Raw genomic sequence first — 15987 nt, 5'->3', positions numbered from 1 at the left:
GACGTGTGCTCCCTCCCCCTCACGTCCGAGTCCATGCCAATGCCTCGCGACCCGAGCGGGCCTCGTGTCCTTCGAGCGCGTGCTGGGAGCGCAGTGAGGTATGGGGCGTCCGTTTCAGGACTGTACTGCTGGCGAGGGGTGATGGGTGATGGAGGACCGGGCACGCAGAAGACTTGGGAGGGTAGGCAATGCCGTTGATGGGAGGAACCACGTCCCAGTCAAGGTCGGAGTCTCCGCCTTGACGGGCGTCGGCGTAGGCCTTCAAGTTGAGGATGAGCCGAGACCCTGCGATGTTGACCATCGCCAGGGCGAAGCTATTCGGTAAAAGGAAGTGTGTTAGTCAATCAGACAAACGAATGACAGGAATGGAGACGCACTAGCGAGCGAGGCCAAGTAGATCCGGGCCGGCCAAGGCCCAGACCATGAGCGAAAGAGGGAGCAGAATGTTACAGCAACGAAGTACAACATGCCTGGAGAATGGGCAGATCAATCCCACCACGTCGTGGTCAGGCAACGTCGGGCACATACCATCACGATACAAAAGGAGTGAGAGAGAGGTCAGCGAATGGCGCTGCCTATGGTGGTACATTGCAACAACAGTGAGTCCAAAGAGGAGTGTCTCGAAGACGACGCTTGGAAGCCATATGGACCAGATGTAATCCGGAACCTGCGAGTATCGCGCCTCAGCTCAAACCAACGGACGTCAGATGCGCGAAAGATAGCTTACACTACCGACACAAGCGTGGTGGTAAGGCTGAAGGGTTGCTGTTAACAAACATGTGTCAGAGAACGTGGAGTGATACGGCGGTAGGAGGCGTACAAATGATGGGTATCAAAGAGGCTGTAGTGATGGCCGCAGAGACCAGGAAGTTGAGGGACCCCACAATCCACAGTAGTCGTAAGATCCACTGGTGACCATTGTAGATGGCGTACACTCTCCAGGCAACGATTGCTATGCAAAGGAAAGCGATGAGCGACATCGAGAAATACCAGAATGATGCTACTCACCGTGAACAGAGATGAAAGATGTGATCGTCAGGTAACTTTGAATCACCGTCCAGACTTTGCAGAACTATCAAACATCGTCAAATCACATTGACAGTGGAAGGAGAAGACGCGGGTACCGTCAGCAGATGAGAAACGTCTCCAAATGTCTCTGAGCGGGTAATGAGTTGATGATGGGACGCGCACTCGTCTGATACACTCACCAAAGATATCCAGAGCCAACATCATCGGTCTGTGGGAAATCGTTATCAATCACATGGGTGAAACATCTCCGGAACTGGCTGCTCACACAATGTAGCGATTCTGTGCCGAACGAAAGCACTGGGGTCAAAAAAAGCAGCGATAACAATGGACTAAGACGTACAAGGAGAAATATTGTAGAGACGATACCCTTGCGGGCGCGCCAAATCAAATGAATCTAGTGCTGGACTGTTAGGGAGTGTTCCTGCAAGACAGGTTCGGGGTGCGAACCTCATCGGTGAACTGGGCATCTCTGATGAGCGAATGACTTAGCGCGTGGACAAAGGAGAACACACCGTGATAAAATGGTCATAGAGTAGGGCGGTAAACCCAACGACTAAAGAACCCAGTAAGAGTTCAATCCCTTACACAAGGTCGCGCTCAATACTCCACTCACGGGTCATGACGCTACCCCAGACGAACGCATCAGCACATGTGCGTGCATGGGGCAACGGATAAACTCACTTGACTGCCGTCCCATGAACAAGGAGCGTCTCCAGGGGCTCGTTGAACGGGGTGGGGATGCTGAGGGTGGCAGAGGCGATGGACATGGCGCCAGGGTCAACAGGGGAGCATCCGACCCGGGCGAGTCGTGTATGCCCAGGGGCGCAGAGCGCAGAGCGGGAAGCGGGACGGAAGGATGTGAGGGCGCACGGCGGGGAACTCGTCCAGATGGCCGTGCCCGCGCGCATTGTACTTATGCGCTCAATCTGCGCTCGCGCACGCGCGTGCGCGGCGACGGGTCGCGACAGCTGCCTATCGCGCGTAACCGTCCACGGGTCCGAGACTGAGATTGGACTGCAGATGGGAGCCACCGCCCAAGGCCCCCGGCGACGGACGCGCGGAAGTAGGCAGTGCGGTGCACCGCGCGAAAGGTTCGAGCTGGCCATCTGGCCATCGTCTCATACGCACACGCTTCTTCGCCAACTGGAGCCTTCGAATCGAAAGCTGCTAAGCCAGGATGAGATGAAATCGAGTCCCATGAAAGGCGCATATGAACGCCCCAGCGCGGAAGTAAATGATGCCCGCTGGCACAGCTCCGGGGCTCGAGGCCCGGGATGCGCCAAACGGATCCACACGCACCGATGGCCCAGCCGGATATGCGTTGTTTGTGACCCTCAAAGGAGGACTAGTCCCACTCGCTGATTGTTCACCGCGAAATTTGAGGGCCTCGAGGCCGCACCGCAGCCTTACGCGGGAAGAAGACAAAAGATCCGGATGAGGGTTTTCGCAACTTTCTTGCTCCGCAGGAGTGCCACATTTCGCCCAAGGAACCTTGGAGACCTTGGGGGAATTCATCACCATCGGATGAAGATCACGCGGACGTGCGAGCTGGCGCATGCGCGTGCAGCGATAGAAGGCGATGGCAGAGGCGCTGACGTGAGACGAACAGCAAGAATAGCGCAAGTGAGACCTGAGAGAGAGAGCGTGTATGACACCCAGCAGCTTCGAGCCTTGGGGTATGGCAAGGAAACGGTGACCGTCGCTCTCGGCAACGTAGAAGAGGCACCAGGCGACGAACATCGCCCCCTGCGTCACGACTCACTGGGGACGGGAGCGCCAGTCCAGGGCGCCCCGGCCTTGTCGCTCACCACTCGCGAGTCGATGCTGGCGTCAGTGGTCTGCTTGACCCAGTATGGCACTTCCCGGCAGCCCCGATCCTCCCTCCCGCACCTTGCCCTCAGTATGGACGTCAATCGACGGCGGACATGTCATGCAGGAGGCCCAGGATGCTCTCGAGGCTTACAAGAAGAAGGACGGCAGTAAAGGTGCGCGTACTACCATCGTGTGCCGCTTCTGGGGCTCACCTCTGCGTCTCTTATGTGTTCTTCTTCTACATCGTCGTCCCCACACGTCCTTCAATGCCATTGTGTACACCTTCATCTCGTGATCCGGTGCTTTTTGCCGCTTCACAGTCGTTGTCCGCTTCAAGGCCGTTGGCAATGCCCCGATTATGAAGCAGAACTTCTACAAGATCACTGCATCGAACCGCTTTCAAGCCGTCATTCAGTTCTTGCGTAAGGAACTTGGTTGGAAACAGGGAGACCCTCTGGTGCATAGGCGTTTCCGGCCACTGCTTGCAGTTCACCATGTTGTCGTCTTCTCATCACGATGCTCTCGCAGTTCACATACATCAACCTCGCCTTCTCCCCCGCACCGGACGACACGGTCGCCAATCTCTTCAAGGTGGGTCACTTCCGACGCGCTTCTGCGCCTCTGCCTGAGACACCCTCCGTAGTCCTTCTCGACCGAAGGCCACCTAATAGTGAACTACAGGTGCGCAGATGGTCGCGGTACCTGGTTCATTTCGCTCATCATTCCCCCGCTATCACAGTACCACCGCAGCCTGGGGTTGATCACCCCGGGCTTATTGTCATTTCAGCGCCCATCTCGACTCGCAATTCACGCCTATTGTACTGCTACTGCTGTCATGACCTGGGATCACAAGTGTAATTCGATCAACTTCGCCTTCAATCTCATCAGGATCGACTGCTGAATCTCGCTATCAGTTGGATGTGCCCATGACTTTGCTGCACCACCGACTTCGCAAATATCTGTTCACTAGCCGATTTCTCGGTTCTCAGTAGCCCTAGAACATAACATCTATGTGTACAAAGCAGAGCACGAACGCGCAGGCAGTATATATGCGTACAGGGATATCCAAAGACCCTTCTCTATCTGCAGTCATCTCCAACACTCAAGTACTCATGTAGTGCCATAACTCGCCCACCGCCCCTTTCTAGGCGACGGCTTGAGCGGAATGCCTTCGTCCACGTCTGCGAGCGCATTGAAGTTGACCATCACGTCCTCTTCCCCTTCGTCCTCGCCATCCCGCAACTCCAGGTCCTCGTACGCCCACCGCACGAGCACGCTCTCGCCGACGCGCCAGCGCGCCAGACGCGGGTGCTTCTTCACGAATCGCGACACCGCCCGGCGTACCCTGGTTGGGGGGCGCCACGCGAGGTACACAAGCACAACGAGCGCGGTTGCCGATGAGAGAATAAGGACCATGGTGCGTCTTGCGGACTGTCGGTCGAGGCGGCCGTCTTCGAAGAGCTCGTCAGGGGACGAGCCAGGTGGGGGCGCCGGGTCATCCTCTCGGTCTTCGTCTGGTGGCGGGGGAGCATTATCCTCTGGAGGAGTCGAGGAGTCCTTGTCCTTGTCCTCGTCTTTGCCCTTGCTGGGAGAAGCCTCAACCCACTTCGGACAGGCATGCTTGGTGTGCCAGTTGAACGTGTGTGTGCCATTCCATGTCCACGCAAATGTGGGAACAGAAGGCTATGGGAGGTGTCAACTTTGATTTAGCCATAAGTGAGCGTGGAACTTGCCTCTTCTACGTTCGTGTCGCAGATGAACTGAAAATCGGCCATTTGCTGGCCATATGCGTGATATCCGCCGTGCAGGCGGACGTGTAAAGCTCGTACTGACGCCATCCCCAAGTTAGACAACACGAACAATTGTCAGACGAAGCTGCGCACTGTTCTTGTCCGCTCGCCAAGGGGTATACTGAGCGGTGATGTTGACACCCGGGCGGTATTCAGTTACGTTCGAAAGTTTCATAGTACCCGCGACGGGAGTGACTTCTTGGACGCGCCATCCTTCATCTTCATGCCGCGGGCGGCGATTAGAAACTGCGCAGCGCAACGATCAGCGATAATTCCAAAGACGAATCTAGGGAATTGACACGCACTGGTTCCACAAATCCAGGTCCCTGGAGGACACTAGAAAGGATTAGCGTAAGTACGTCGCAACCTGGACATATAATAATGCACGGCAAGCACACAGGTACCAGTCCACTGACGGGACCGAGGAACGGAACGGCGCACAAATGCCTCATCGTATGCAACTCCACTCCCATCCCGTTATCCTGCAGCACCCTCTTAAACACCTCTGCACCAGAAGGAGACTGCGTACCTGTTCGTGTCCGGGAACACCGTCCTGCTTCTCTAGAGGCGCCTTAAGATCGATACTATACACTGTCTTGGTGACAGTGGGGTCCGTCTTCCGCATCGTCTCCACTCTCCAGCCGCCTTCGTTCCCTGAAATGACCGGGCACAGGTCGAAACCCATGTTTCCGAGCTTGAATGCGCACTGCTCTACGAGGCTCTTCAGGTGGATGTGATTGGACGTTCCCGGGGGAGGTGGGTCCGCAGCTTGCACGGCCACAAGGGCGAGGAGTGGGTATACGAGGGCAAGCGCGGCGGCCATCAGGGTATGGAGGTGCGGCGGCGACATGGCGAACAGCGGGAGAGCGCAGGTATCGCAGCGCAGGCTGGTGGAACACGGCGTGGTGGTGTATATGGGGTGCGGCTCAAGCAGGGTGCAAGGCGCTGGAAGGCGTCATGGAGTGCTGCCGATACTTACATTGGGCGCGACTGGCTCCTCCGCCGTGGAGCGTGTACGAGGAAGGGTCACCGGACCGTATTCCTAGCCGGAAGGAGCAGCGGAACTCCCGTCCGCGGCTTCGATGAGGGCAGTGTACGCGACCATTCCGGTTTGTGCTATGTACGCGCTCGGCTGCATGCCCCAGGCGTGTGCGAAGAGGGAGCTTGGGCGGGTTGAGCTCCAGATGGGGGCGGAAAGCAGGATCGTCGGGAGTGGGCGCCAGTGTTGCCGAGGCAGGAGTTCGGCAGCATCTCGAGCTCGCCTCCGGACCGTCCCATGTTGATCTCAAAGCCAAGACTCAGAAGCTCGCCGACTGACCACAGCGACACAACCGTCCGCCACTCCTGGCCTTCCACCACCTTACCTCTCATAGCTCGAACTCGCGCACTTAGCCCAACTGCTGCACATCTTCGCGACCTCGTTTCCCGTTCTCATCTTATCTGGGGGACAATCTAGCTAGAAGGCAAGACCTCGATACAGCGGTCCTCCACGATGCCCTGCGTTATCATACTGGGCTGCCTTGCGTTACTCGGCTTCTGCGCTCTGGTCTCGGCCGGCATCTATCCAACAACCCCCTGGACAGGTTCAAGCTTTACCGCGGGGCGGATTGAAACCGTACGCTGGCGTGACGACAACACCTGGCCAGCCTTGGAGGAAATGGGGGTTGTAGATGTCCGTCTACACATTGGCGAGGTGAGGCCTACATTGTTTAGCTCCAAGCTTCAGTTCGCCTACCTATTCCCTGTCAAGATAAGTCTCGGCATCTTGGCCGAACACGTCGCCCCAACCAACTTCTCGGCTGAGATATGGATATCTCCGGCGTGGGGGCACAACGGTTCGGACTAGTGAGTCGCTCTCGTGTTGGTGACAATGCGTCCGTCTCAAACGGTCGTCTCGTTCAGCCATCTACGTTTCGTATGCAAGGAACCCAAAGTCACGTTCTACAGCGCCGACTTCACAATCACGGGCATGTCCACCGACCCCCCGTATGAAGGCCCAACGATCGAAGATCACAATGACACTGCACTCGGTGTTGTGTACATCACCCCTCAGCCCACGCCCGTTCTCCCTCGTACCACTACCGAGCCTTCCGCGACTCCCTCAGAGGAATCTCTTGCGCGTTGGAAGCTGCCTCTGGATTCCCCGAATGGAGCCGCCTCTAGTGGTCTGCGCACACGTCCCACTGCCGCCGTCGCACGTCTTCAGTTCCGCATCCTGTATATCTTCTGGCCGACTGCCATGGGCCTTTCCATGGCGCTGTGACAAGAATTCGTCCGTCTCCGTGTATTCCTGTGTCTATACCTTCTCGACAATGTGTATCTCTCGTCGTCCATCTTACGAAGCTTGTACTGTGTCCGAACCAATGCCCTTCAGCTGTCTCCCGTCCAGAGGACGTCAACACTTGTATGCAGATGTATATTATCCACAAATATCATTCTACTTCCGGGACTACGCATGGACGCACTATGACTGATGGCAAGCGAGATGGTGACTTGTACAATGTGACAGATTGTTCCTCGTTTTGCTCTCCTAGATGAAGACGGCGACTCATCGCACTGATAACTGCCTAGCTAGTATATCGGGCAATTAGCACACGAGGCTCCTAACAGAGATATATACCGTTCGCAGTACCGTCCACCCGTCTTAGCCACACTGCTCATCATAGTTCGTGAGCGAACAAAATTTTTCAAAATGAGGCTCTTGTGCGATCGCAATAAAGTCAGAGAACGATCGTATACGTGAGGCAGTGGAGAATACCGTGCACCATACGGTTGTTGAGAACACCTAAGGGTTGACATAGTTGATTATGAAGTGGTATTGCGAATGAGCGACGACGAGTCAAGGCCACATTGAGTGTGTATATCAACAGAGTCAAGCCTGTTCAGTTCAAGTTCAGTTTCAAAGATACCCTGATCAGAAGGCGCGTGCGAAGAGGCGGTGGTGTATGTCGGTTTCGTTGCAGTGCACAAACGCGAGCGCAGACTTCCATTGACAATGAGTACACACTGCTATGTTGGATGTGCTACCTGCCCGGAATTGAGTCGGACGCAGCACCGGCCGGTTAAGTTGGAGAAAGTTACCGTGGCCGGTTGCATGCGCTCAAATAAAACCAAACAAGTCACTTCAGACGTGTCGGCACTCGGCTCCGACCAGCCCACGCGACGCGTTCAACGTTGACGCGTCTGGCCAGGTTTGGCCCTCCGGTATCCCCGCTCTCTACTGGCATCCGCACTTTCCCAAGTTTCTACAACTCGATGTCATCTGTCGCTGCGGTGGCAGGTTCATCCACACGGCCTTCAGGGCCTCCCGTTGTGGTTCCAGGTGGAGGAAACAACATCATAGTGAACCCATGCCAAGTACGTCTCACCATGAAGTGCCTGTGGTCGTTTTTTTTAGCTCGTACAGCGAGGTAACCCGGTCCTTGAATGCGTGCGGAACGTCGGCAAGGAGTTTGGGGAGATTGTTGCCGATTACCAGGTGGGCAAGACAATGGGTGTCCTTTTCCTCAGGTCAGTGTCATGTCATTTGAGGGTGCTCCTCTGACTCTGCTTCTAGTTTGCGCTATCATAGGCTGCACCCTGAATACATCCACCAACGCATAGAGAAGCTTGGTCGCTCCTATGGGCTTCGCGTCTTGCTATTGATGTGCGATGTGGTTCGTGAGATATTCCAGCTATCGCTTAGCCGTTTCTCATCAGCGTACAGAGCGAACACCAAGAGCCGATCCGTGAACTCACCAAGGCATGAATCCACGCGTATCAGGGTCTTGGAGCTCCGTTTTGACATGAAAACGCCGCAGATCTGTTTGATGAACGAAATCACCGTTATGGTCGCTTGGAAGTAAGCTCTCGCCGCGGATTGGCTTCAAGTACTATCGCTTATGCGACATCCTTAGTGCTGAGGAAGCGGGCTATTACTTGTCAACATACAAGCAGTTTGAGCACAAACCCCCAGATCTCATCAAGGAGCGAGTGGACAAGGATTATCGCTCGGTGTTGCGCACCGCCCTCACTAGCATCAGTAAAGTCAACAAGACAGACGTCGAGACCCTGCGGACTTCCTTCGGGGTGCGGACCTCCCGGTCTCACAGTGACGGTCGCCTAACCACTTCGTTATCCGCCCCAGAGCTTTGCCGCCATCTCCCGCGCGTCGTCGGAACAGCTCCAGAACCTGCCAGGGTTCGGGCAGGTCAAAGCGAGGCGCATACAGGACGCATTCAACCGCCCGTTCCGCAACAGCAGCACCAGTGCTCTCCTGGCTGGAACGCAGCAACAGCGCGCCGGTCAGTGGCCCGCACCGCCCACCGCCGGTAATGCTCCATCCGCTGTGCCCGATCCGGCCGCAGCGGAAACAAGACGCGCACCGAGTCCCGTTCGTCCACCCCCGGCGCCGCGCCTCCGTGCACCGAGCCCGACATGGGACTTCGAGCTCGATCTCAACGCCAGTTCGCCCGAGCCGACCGCGGAGTCGGGGCCTCCACCCGCGCGGAAGCGGGCGCCAAGCCCGGTGTGGGACATCGAGCTGGACCTTAACGGCACCGACGACGACGAGGGCGCTCCGCCCCGGACAGAAAGGGATCGAAAGCGGCCTCGGGAGGGTTCACTTGGCGATTTTGGGCCACCGACCATGCTGGTGAACCATTAATTTGCGGTCGAACGGGCGGTAGGTGATAGACAGCGTCATGTTCAGACCGTCGCCTGACACTCGCATGCCGTTAGCAGACGCAATGCGGCTCCGTCCTTATCAGGGTGGACTAGAGCTGTAGTGGCTCGTTGAACCGGATCGCAGGCGGATATTCCGTTCGTATGGAATCTCCACTTGGCGCAGCAAACATTTGTACCTTCAATTCCAGCTTACTTCTTCGGATCACTTAGGCAGATCTCTGGGATGCATGGTTCAGCCAATCGTGAATCCAGCAACCCGGTGTGAGTTCGGCGTCATCCCACCCTGGCGTTGGATCATTTTTAGAGCTATCGAACGTCACCGCCTCGAAGACATGTCAAATGTGTCAACCGAAGGACTTGAGCGGAAAGAGTGGAGCGCCTCGCGACAAGCGGATGCTGTGTGTCTAGCGGCGCTTTGACAATCGGTGTCTTCGTGGATATATCCCACTACAGGACCCCAGTTCGCTCGTATGATGTGTTGGCAGCCGAATTGACGCCTGCCGTGTTCCTTGCAGACTTTTGAACTGGTTATGGCACTTCATCACCAACGTGCAGCGATTTATTCGTCAGCCGAACAAACGAGATCGGCGTGAACCTGAGACCCCCTCTCGTACGACAACGCGGTGAAGCGCTTTGTTCTTGCAACATCCAGACAATATAATTAAGCCCATACCTTGCGGGGTGTATGAACACATCTGGATAGCCGTAAGGCCATACGGACGACCAATGTCCACTGAGACGAGGAATGCTCTTCAAGCGAGGAAATAAAGTGCTGCTTGCTTGATGGACTCCCAAATAGGGACAGATTTTCGGTGAATCCCCCCTGTGTCACAAACAGTATATTCGCACTAGTGACTACTGTACAAATGCGGACGGTAAATGCATGTAGAACGAGAAAGCAGTCACGGTCGGTCACGCTGGGTGGGCAAGTGAGAGAAGTGCAGTGACGTCATGAGAGCGCCGTTAGTTGAGCAAAGTGCCGTCCAAGCCGGGCGCGATAGCGTCCGATGATCGCCAGAGGCCGCAGTTCAAACAACTCTCCAAGACGCTGCTGCCCGCATCATGCGGGTGGTACTGCGCACGAAGATTACTTACCCAAGACGGCCGACACGCGCTCTTGCCAGTATGCTTGACGGGGCAAGGAATCCGAGATGGAAACGTACCATAGGGGTCACGCCGACGTCCGAGTGATGCTGCCTCAGGGCTACTTCGGAGCCTTCGTGACTCGTGAACAATGGCTAGAGCGTATGCACAAGATCCACAAGGCTTTCTGTATGTGCCATTGGAGTTCTGTGCCTGGAGAGAGATTTGAAGGGGGGCCGCAAGGACATAGGGAGCAGGAGGAGGCAGACGGGGGAAGAAAGCAAACCGCGGGACGCACCATTCGACGTCGCGACAGCTTAAGCTTGGGTCCTTCAGGCCTGGAAAGCTCCGGCTCGGCTTGAGAGTACTCCGAGGCCAACTGTTTGAATGTTTGCAATAGCCCAGTATGTCCGTCACTTCGGATGAAGGTGTGGGCACGGCATCCTGGTTGACGGTTGCGTCTGAGAATAATGCGCGGTGATGCTCGTCCAAGGTGTTTCAGCAGAAGTGGTGAAACTGGCCGATAGTGAGCAGTGCAGAGGATGCGACTTTGCGCATGGACGCGAGGAATGGAGAAGTGGATACCAGACATAACGGCGGATCCAAGATTGCAAGGAGTATGTGCGTTGAAGCGCGCATCGTCCACACGCGCTGGTCACACTGCCCAAGGTTTGCCAATAATCTGTGTATGGTCACACAGCAGACCGACGGTCATGGGTAATTATTCAGTGAGCAAAATTCTCTACACACGGCCAAACGCTCTCTGGATGGATGCACCGAACAGTGTCGGCATGTCGAATGGCTGATCTTCAACTCGTCGCCCATCCGTTGGTGCGATCATGCGCGATGCTGTGAGATCACAGCGTGAGCGTTCTGCCTGCGTGACTGGCAGTGATGGCCAAATATTGTGCGCAGGTCCGAGTATGTAATGAATTACCAGCGAAGGGTTTATGTAACGGTAAGCGGCTCGCTCCAGACGTCGCTGTCACACTAGTCGTTGACTTCTCTATACCAGACTCCCGCCTCAAGGTCCGTCATTCATCGTGGCATTGCTTGTACCGGAAGTCGGAATCGAAGACTTATGATAGGCCGAGGACGGTTTTGGTCATGCTTATCGCTGCCTACGGAACCTAGGTACCCTGGAGATCTAATGCTTCTGCGCCCGGTACCCTGTAGATCAATGCTGACACGGTTCACGTGAAACAGGGGTTCAGGTCATGTCAAGGACTGCATGGTATGTGGACGGGAGAAACGATCGTCTTAGTGAGAACTATTTGTCATTCTCCACTAGCCCATAAGGCTCTACCTGACTTGTTTGGCGGAAGTTCGCTTGGTCCAGACTATCGGCACAGTACGGTTTGTTAATGTTTCGATAGATGCTCCGTCGGACGGAGCATTCCTTTCCCCTTCGCAAAGCACCCGAAAGACGGCTGTTTACGGCACGCACACCTTCCCCACCTTTCCCTTCGTCCGCGTGGGTCCGTGGTGCTCTCCAGTCATTTTCTGACTTCTGACGAAGAGCCCAATTTCAGTTGCACGCCTAGGAACCTCTCCGATGTTCTTCGGGGCCGAACGCTCCAGGCACGCCACATTTCTCAGATTGTGCCGAGCTGACGGCTATTGCATGCGCGGACACAATCAAGGGGACTACCGGTCGTCCACTCTCACGAGGAAGGCATGTATCTGCCCAGAAGCGTACATACGATGTGCTGTACAGGCCACAGCTAGCTGATAGGCTTGGCGTATGTAGCAACCGGACACGTTCCAGAGGGGCTAATCCGAGGCAATCTGACACTTCAAACCGATGCGGTGAACACGGACAACGTTAAAGCCGCCTGATTTTCGCAGCGCTCTGCGTTGGAGTAGAGGAAGCGACCCCACCACCGTGAGGTGACCCATAAAAGCCGCGGCATGGTCAGAGCATATTCTCATCCACCATGTCCAGCATCGCCCTCAGCCCCAACATCTGCTCCGAGCTCCGGGAGCAGGACAAGTACCAAGTATTCACCACCACTCCGACTCTCCTTGTTGAAGAACACAACACCACTGCACGTAATGCCGTCCTCCGAGATGGCAGCGGCGAGACTATCCACGTCCAACTATCCGAGAATGCCATCAGCCTCAGCCGGTGCTGTGATGTGAACTGTCGCAACTTGCGCGCGGGGGCGATCATCAAAGTACATGGCATGCGACGTTTTCCCGTGGCAAGGTGTGTCGAGAGGTGATTCCATGCTCTCCCCAGGTCTGGTATTAATCATTTACTTATAGCCCCGGCACCAGTGGTATCCACGTCTTCGATGCTGTGCTGACCTGTGAACATCTTGAGAAGGCGTCGGGCAGTGGGAACCGTTCTCTTTTGCTTCACCCGTACTGTCTTGTTGATAGACATCCAGATCTTCAAGGTCAAGTCAACTTCGAGCGCGTTCAGGTAGAGACCGCCAGATCCGCAACGCAAGCCCTCATCCAAACGATCAACAACAAGCTAGAAGAGCTTAATTTCCCGAATTACCCTGCTGGATACATTGCCGAGTTCGCTATGAAGGTCGAAGAGATGAGAGAAGCAGGTGTGTTCTATGCATCTAAACCGTCTAGTAGCATCTACTCAGAGAAAAAAATTGCGGCACCGAAGGCCCGAAATAGATTCTCACTTGACCGTGACCGCTCAGTTGAATGTATTAGGTCCTTTTGATATCGAATACATGGTGATATCAAGTAGTCCGTGCTATCGGCCAGTGTACCAACGTTCCGTGCCACATTGCGCCACCAGGGGGGCGCCGGGGTATCCCAGTAGCCGGCGCATTCCTACTATGCGCCCCTTCTCTTTCTTCTTCTGATGAACACGATCCATTCACTGACAAACGAGACACAGAAGTATTCGGGCAGGACTGGTGGTTCTGCATACGGTTGCACGGTTGTAGAACGCCGCTCTCCGCATGGGAATGTGGTTTAAGAGAACGCCCATATTACACCTCTCCGCCGACGGACCAGTCTGCCCTCCCGTGGCTCTTGAAGCCGCCGGCTCTCGAGGATGCAGATAAATATGCATACCTCGAACCGGGACTCGACACTCATTCAGTCTTCCCTCGTCTTCAAGATGGCCCAGCCTCCCTCCCCGACAAGCATCTGCTCCCGCCTCATGAACGACGCCGACACGGATGTTCTGAAGGAGTGCCCGGAAGTGGTGTTGTGCGACATTGTGCGACATGACCCCGTCTTCGAGCTCCATGACTTGAGACTCGCCTACCACGTCCGGGTCACCGATGGCGTCCCCGGCTCAGTCGTTGCCATCGAACTCACAGAAGACCTCAAAGTGAACGGGAAGGTGTACGACTATCAAGATGCCCCGCTCAACAGCGGCACCCTCATCCTTCTTGAGAAAATCGTCCGTGTCCCTCACCCGACGACCCCCGGAGTCAAGTGAGTGCTTTGTGCGTGGAATGCATGTGATTCGCTTGCTAAAATGCGTAACAATTTTATTAGCGCGATCGTAGTTAGCTCCCTCCAGACACCTACGGAAATAAGAATGAGCTTTGAACGCGATAGTATCGCCCAAGAAGACATCGACCAAGGTGACCTTCTTTTCTTGTACTTATGTCTTGTAGTGCTGATTGCATTGTCCCTCCCTGCTATCTCGGCTTGACATTGTACGGGGCGAGCGTGTTGCAGCTCAAGCGCAAGCGAGGCTTGCAGAAAACGTAGAGAGGCATATTAAGGATGACCCCGAGTACTTCAAGCTCATCATGGACTCGATTGAGGGGATGGATACGCTCTCGCGCCAGTGAGTGCAATGGTTAGATTGGGGTCGAGCGAGGTGAACTGCGTCTCGGAGAAGTGCAGCACGAGAATGGTGGCATGTAGCAATCCCGGTCTCGGAACGGATCATTACATTTTTGTACAACTTACTGGTCTGGTCCCATTTTTCATCCACAACATATGTCAGTTCCCACCAATCTCCGAACTCCTCGGAAGGTGGACGCGGCCGCGGGGCGCTATGGTGCTTAGTACGCGCGCGTCGAGTTCACAAGGTTAGAGTCGACGCGGGTGTGCCTTCTTCAGTGGATTGCTACGAGCGTGTGGCGTTTGACTTCCCCTCTCGTTGTCGCCGTTCGTGAGACCTTCTGTAAATCGTGCCTCACAGTGCACAATCCTGCTCAGACGAACACAGATTAGATTGGCGCGCGTCAAGGCCAGTGCCAGCGAAGAACTGGCGCCCAATGGGTCTCCTCAGTCAAAACATCCTTCTGTATCGGTTTCGGACTGTCGGAAACTCGCTGCCAGAATGGTGCGTGGCTGATATGAGATTATTTCGCACTGGACACAGCCTGTGACAATGATGTCAGATACCTGCGTCCTGCCGTGGGTGAATGTGTTCCTGTGCGGTTGCGCAAATCTGACGTCCGGCTCCCACTGCAGACCGCTTTGTATTTTGCCCGAAGCTATGGCACGACAATCACGTCAAGGCCAGAAGGAGCTCTGTGGAGGTGCACACACGCGTGCTTGTCGTCCCCGCTTGGACCGGGCGCGCCTGTGCGTTGTGTGGAAGACATCCATCTCGTGACCAACCCTCGATGGCGACCGAAACTCCGTCGGCATGCCCACTGCGGCCCAAAATCTACTCCGCTCGTGCCCGAGGCTGCGTGGCGAACATACTTTGTAGGTTCAGGTGCACACAAACACTTCTTTCGGAACAAGCTGACGCTTTGTGCCTAGCGCAGATGTGAGGCACCACCTCAGATCTTGAGTGACGTACCACCCAAACGCTGTCCGCAGCCGCACGCGACAGTGCAGCCCGTTGGGACGCAAGTTTCGGATACATGAAACTCCCCTTCGCCAACCGCATACGGTTCCGATGATGGAAGACGGGACCGCCCTCTCAGGCTTCTGCCAGGTGCCCTGCGGCGAGTCCCATCGACGACACTGTACGTCACACGGACACCTGCTGGTGCGCTACCACTAGAGGCTACCACGAACAAGGATACTGGATGCTGGCCATCGCGCGCTGTTGCCGCCTGTGCCGGGAGGATGCCGTTAGGGCATGGCCCGCAAGTGGGGATGAAACGATGCCCGCTGTGGTAAGGTGGGTGTAGAGCACTTGGGGCTGGGGCGGTCTGTTGCCAACGCTGGTCCGACGAGGGCTCGGGACGGTACACCTCTCGGGGAGGACGAGAGAGAGGTATATATGACCTCCATGGCGGACGGTTGACGACAAGCTACTTCCTCGCTCTCACCAGAAGAAAAGCAGCGGTTCACCGAATCCGAAACACACACCCCCACTCGACTACTTCGACGATATGTCTGGCGAACAAATCACAGGCATCGTCAGGTCTTTCAGCAGGCCGGCTCAGGCGTACTACCTCGTCTCGCTACAGCACGGATGCAAACTGATCAAGGTCGCGCTCACCCACGACTTTGACGTCGATGGGGACGGCAACAGGGACGTCGCGGTAATATTGGGGAGTGGTCAGATGATCACCCTGCGTAATAAGACCGGTACAATCCAAGACGGGTGAGTGTCTATGGCTTGTTGCGAGTTTGACACGGTTCAGGAATATTTATACAGTGCTGGGAATCACTGTGACCTCTTCAAGAATGTTGAGACAGAGCTCAT

The 15987-nt window shown here is 55.6% G+C and overlaps 6 protein-coding genes across 6 annotated transcripts; 4 read left to right on the top strand and 2 right to left on the bottom strand.

Moving 5' to 3' along the window:
- Positions 1–19: 19 nt before the first annotated feature.
- On the bottom strand, positions 20–1796 carry BXZ73DRAFT_104959 (uncharacterized protein; the record flags this gene model as incomplete). The annotated part of the gene is made up of 14 exons (XM_048016078.1): positions 20–314; positions 378–470; positions 588–667; positions 728–765; positions 821–952; positions 1009–1072; positions 1125–1156; positions 1209–1237; positions 1295–1308; positions 1370–1423; positions 1477–1488; positions 1542–1582; positions 1643–1653; positions 1711–1796. The coding sequence occupies 14 exons, from the start codon at positions 1794–1796 to the stop codon at positions 20–22; spliced, it is 981 nt and encodes a 326-aa protein (XP_047874236.1).
- Positions 1797–2881: 1085 nt separating this feature from the next.
- On the top strand, positions 2882–3602 carry BXZ73DRAFT_52540 (APG12-domain-containing protein; the record flags this gene model as incomplete). Its single annotated transcript, XM_048020829.1, has 5 exons — positions 2882–3014; positions 3162–3298; positions 3370–3432; positions 3485–3522; positions 3581–3602. 5 exons carry the CDS (start codon positions 2882–2884, stop codon positions 3600–3602), a joined length of 393 nt encoding a protein of 130 aa, XP_047874235.1.
- Positions 3603–3951: 349 nt separating this feature from the next.
- BXZ73DRAFT_92080 (autophagy-related protein 27-domain-containing protein) lies at positions 3952–5481 on the bottom strand (the record flags this gene model as incomplete). The annotated part of the gene is made up of 5 exons (XM_048026235.1): positions 3952–4524; positions 4575–4669; positions 4725–4877; positions 4937–4967; positions 5161–5481. The coding sequence occupies 5 exons, from the start codon at positions 5479–5481 to the stop codon at positions 3952–3954; spliced, it is 1173 nt and encodes a 390-aa protein (XP_047874234.1).
- Positions 5482–6123: 642 nt separating this feature from the next.
- On the top strand, positions 6124–6894 carry BXZ73DRAFT_92079 (uncharacterized protein; the record flags this gene model as incomplete). Its single annotated transcript, XM_048026234.1, has 3 exons — positions 6124–6324; positions 6382–6476; positions 6534–6894. The coding sequence occupies 3 exons, from the start codon at positions 6124–6126 to the stop codon at positions 6892–6894; spliced, it is 657 nt and encodes a 218-aa protein (XP_047874233.1).
- A 992-nt stretch (positions 6895–7886) lies between these two features.
- BXZ73DRAFT_92078 (DNA repair protein rad10) lies at positions 7887–9276 on the top strand (the record flags this gene model as incomplete). The annotated part of the gene is made up of 7 exons (XM_048026233.1): positions 7887–7988; positions 8038–8141; positions 8188–8287; positions 8338–8373; positions 8432–8472; positions 8528–8699; positions 8758–9276. 7 exons carry the CDS (start codon positions 7887–7889, stop codon positions 9274–9276), a joined length of 1074 nt encoding a protein of 357 aa, XP_047874232.1.
- Positions 9277–12316: 3040 nt separating this feature from the next.
- Positions 12317–14161, top strand: BXZ73DRAFT_80352 (uncharacterized protein; the record flags this gene model as incomplete). The annotated part of the gene is made up of 6 exons (XM_048023266.1): positions 12317–12588; positions 12765–12943; positions 13059–13081; positions 13456–13796; positions 13860–13948; positions 14046–14161. The coding sequence occupies 6 exons, from the start codon at positions 12317–12319 to the stop codon at positions 14159–14161; spliced, it is 1020 nt and encodes a 339-aa protein (XP_047874231.1).
- Between the last annotated feature and the right edge of the window lie 1826 nt (positions 14162–15987).

The sequence above is a fragment of the Epithele typhae genome (genome assembly GCF_022376455.1).
Source record: "Epithele typhae strain CBS 203.58 chromosome Unknown BXZ73scaffold_58, whole genome shotgun sequence".
Classification (NCBI taxonomy): Eukaryota; Fungi; Basidiomycota; class Agaricomycetes; order Polyporales; family Epitheliaceae; genus Epithele; species Epithele typhae.
The sequence above is the reverse complement of the archived record's forward strand: the minus strand, read 5'-3'. Positions and strand labels throughout refer to the sequence as shown.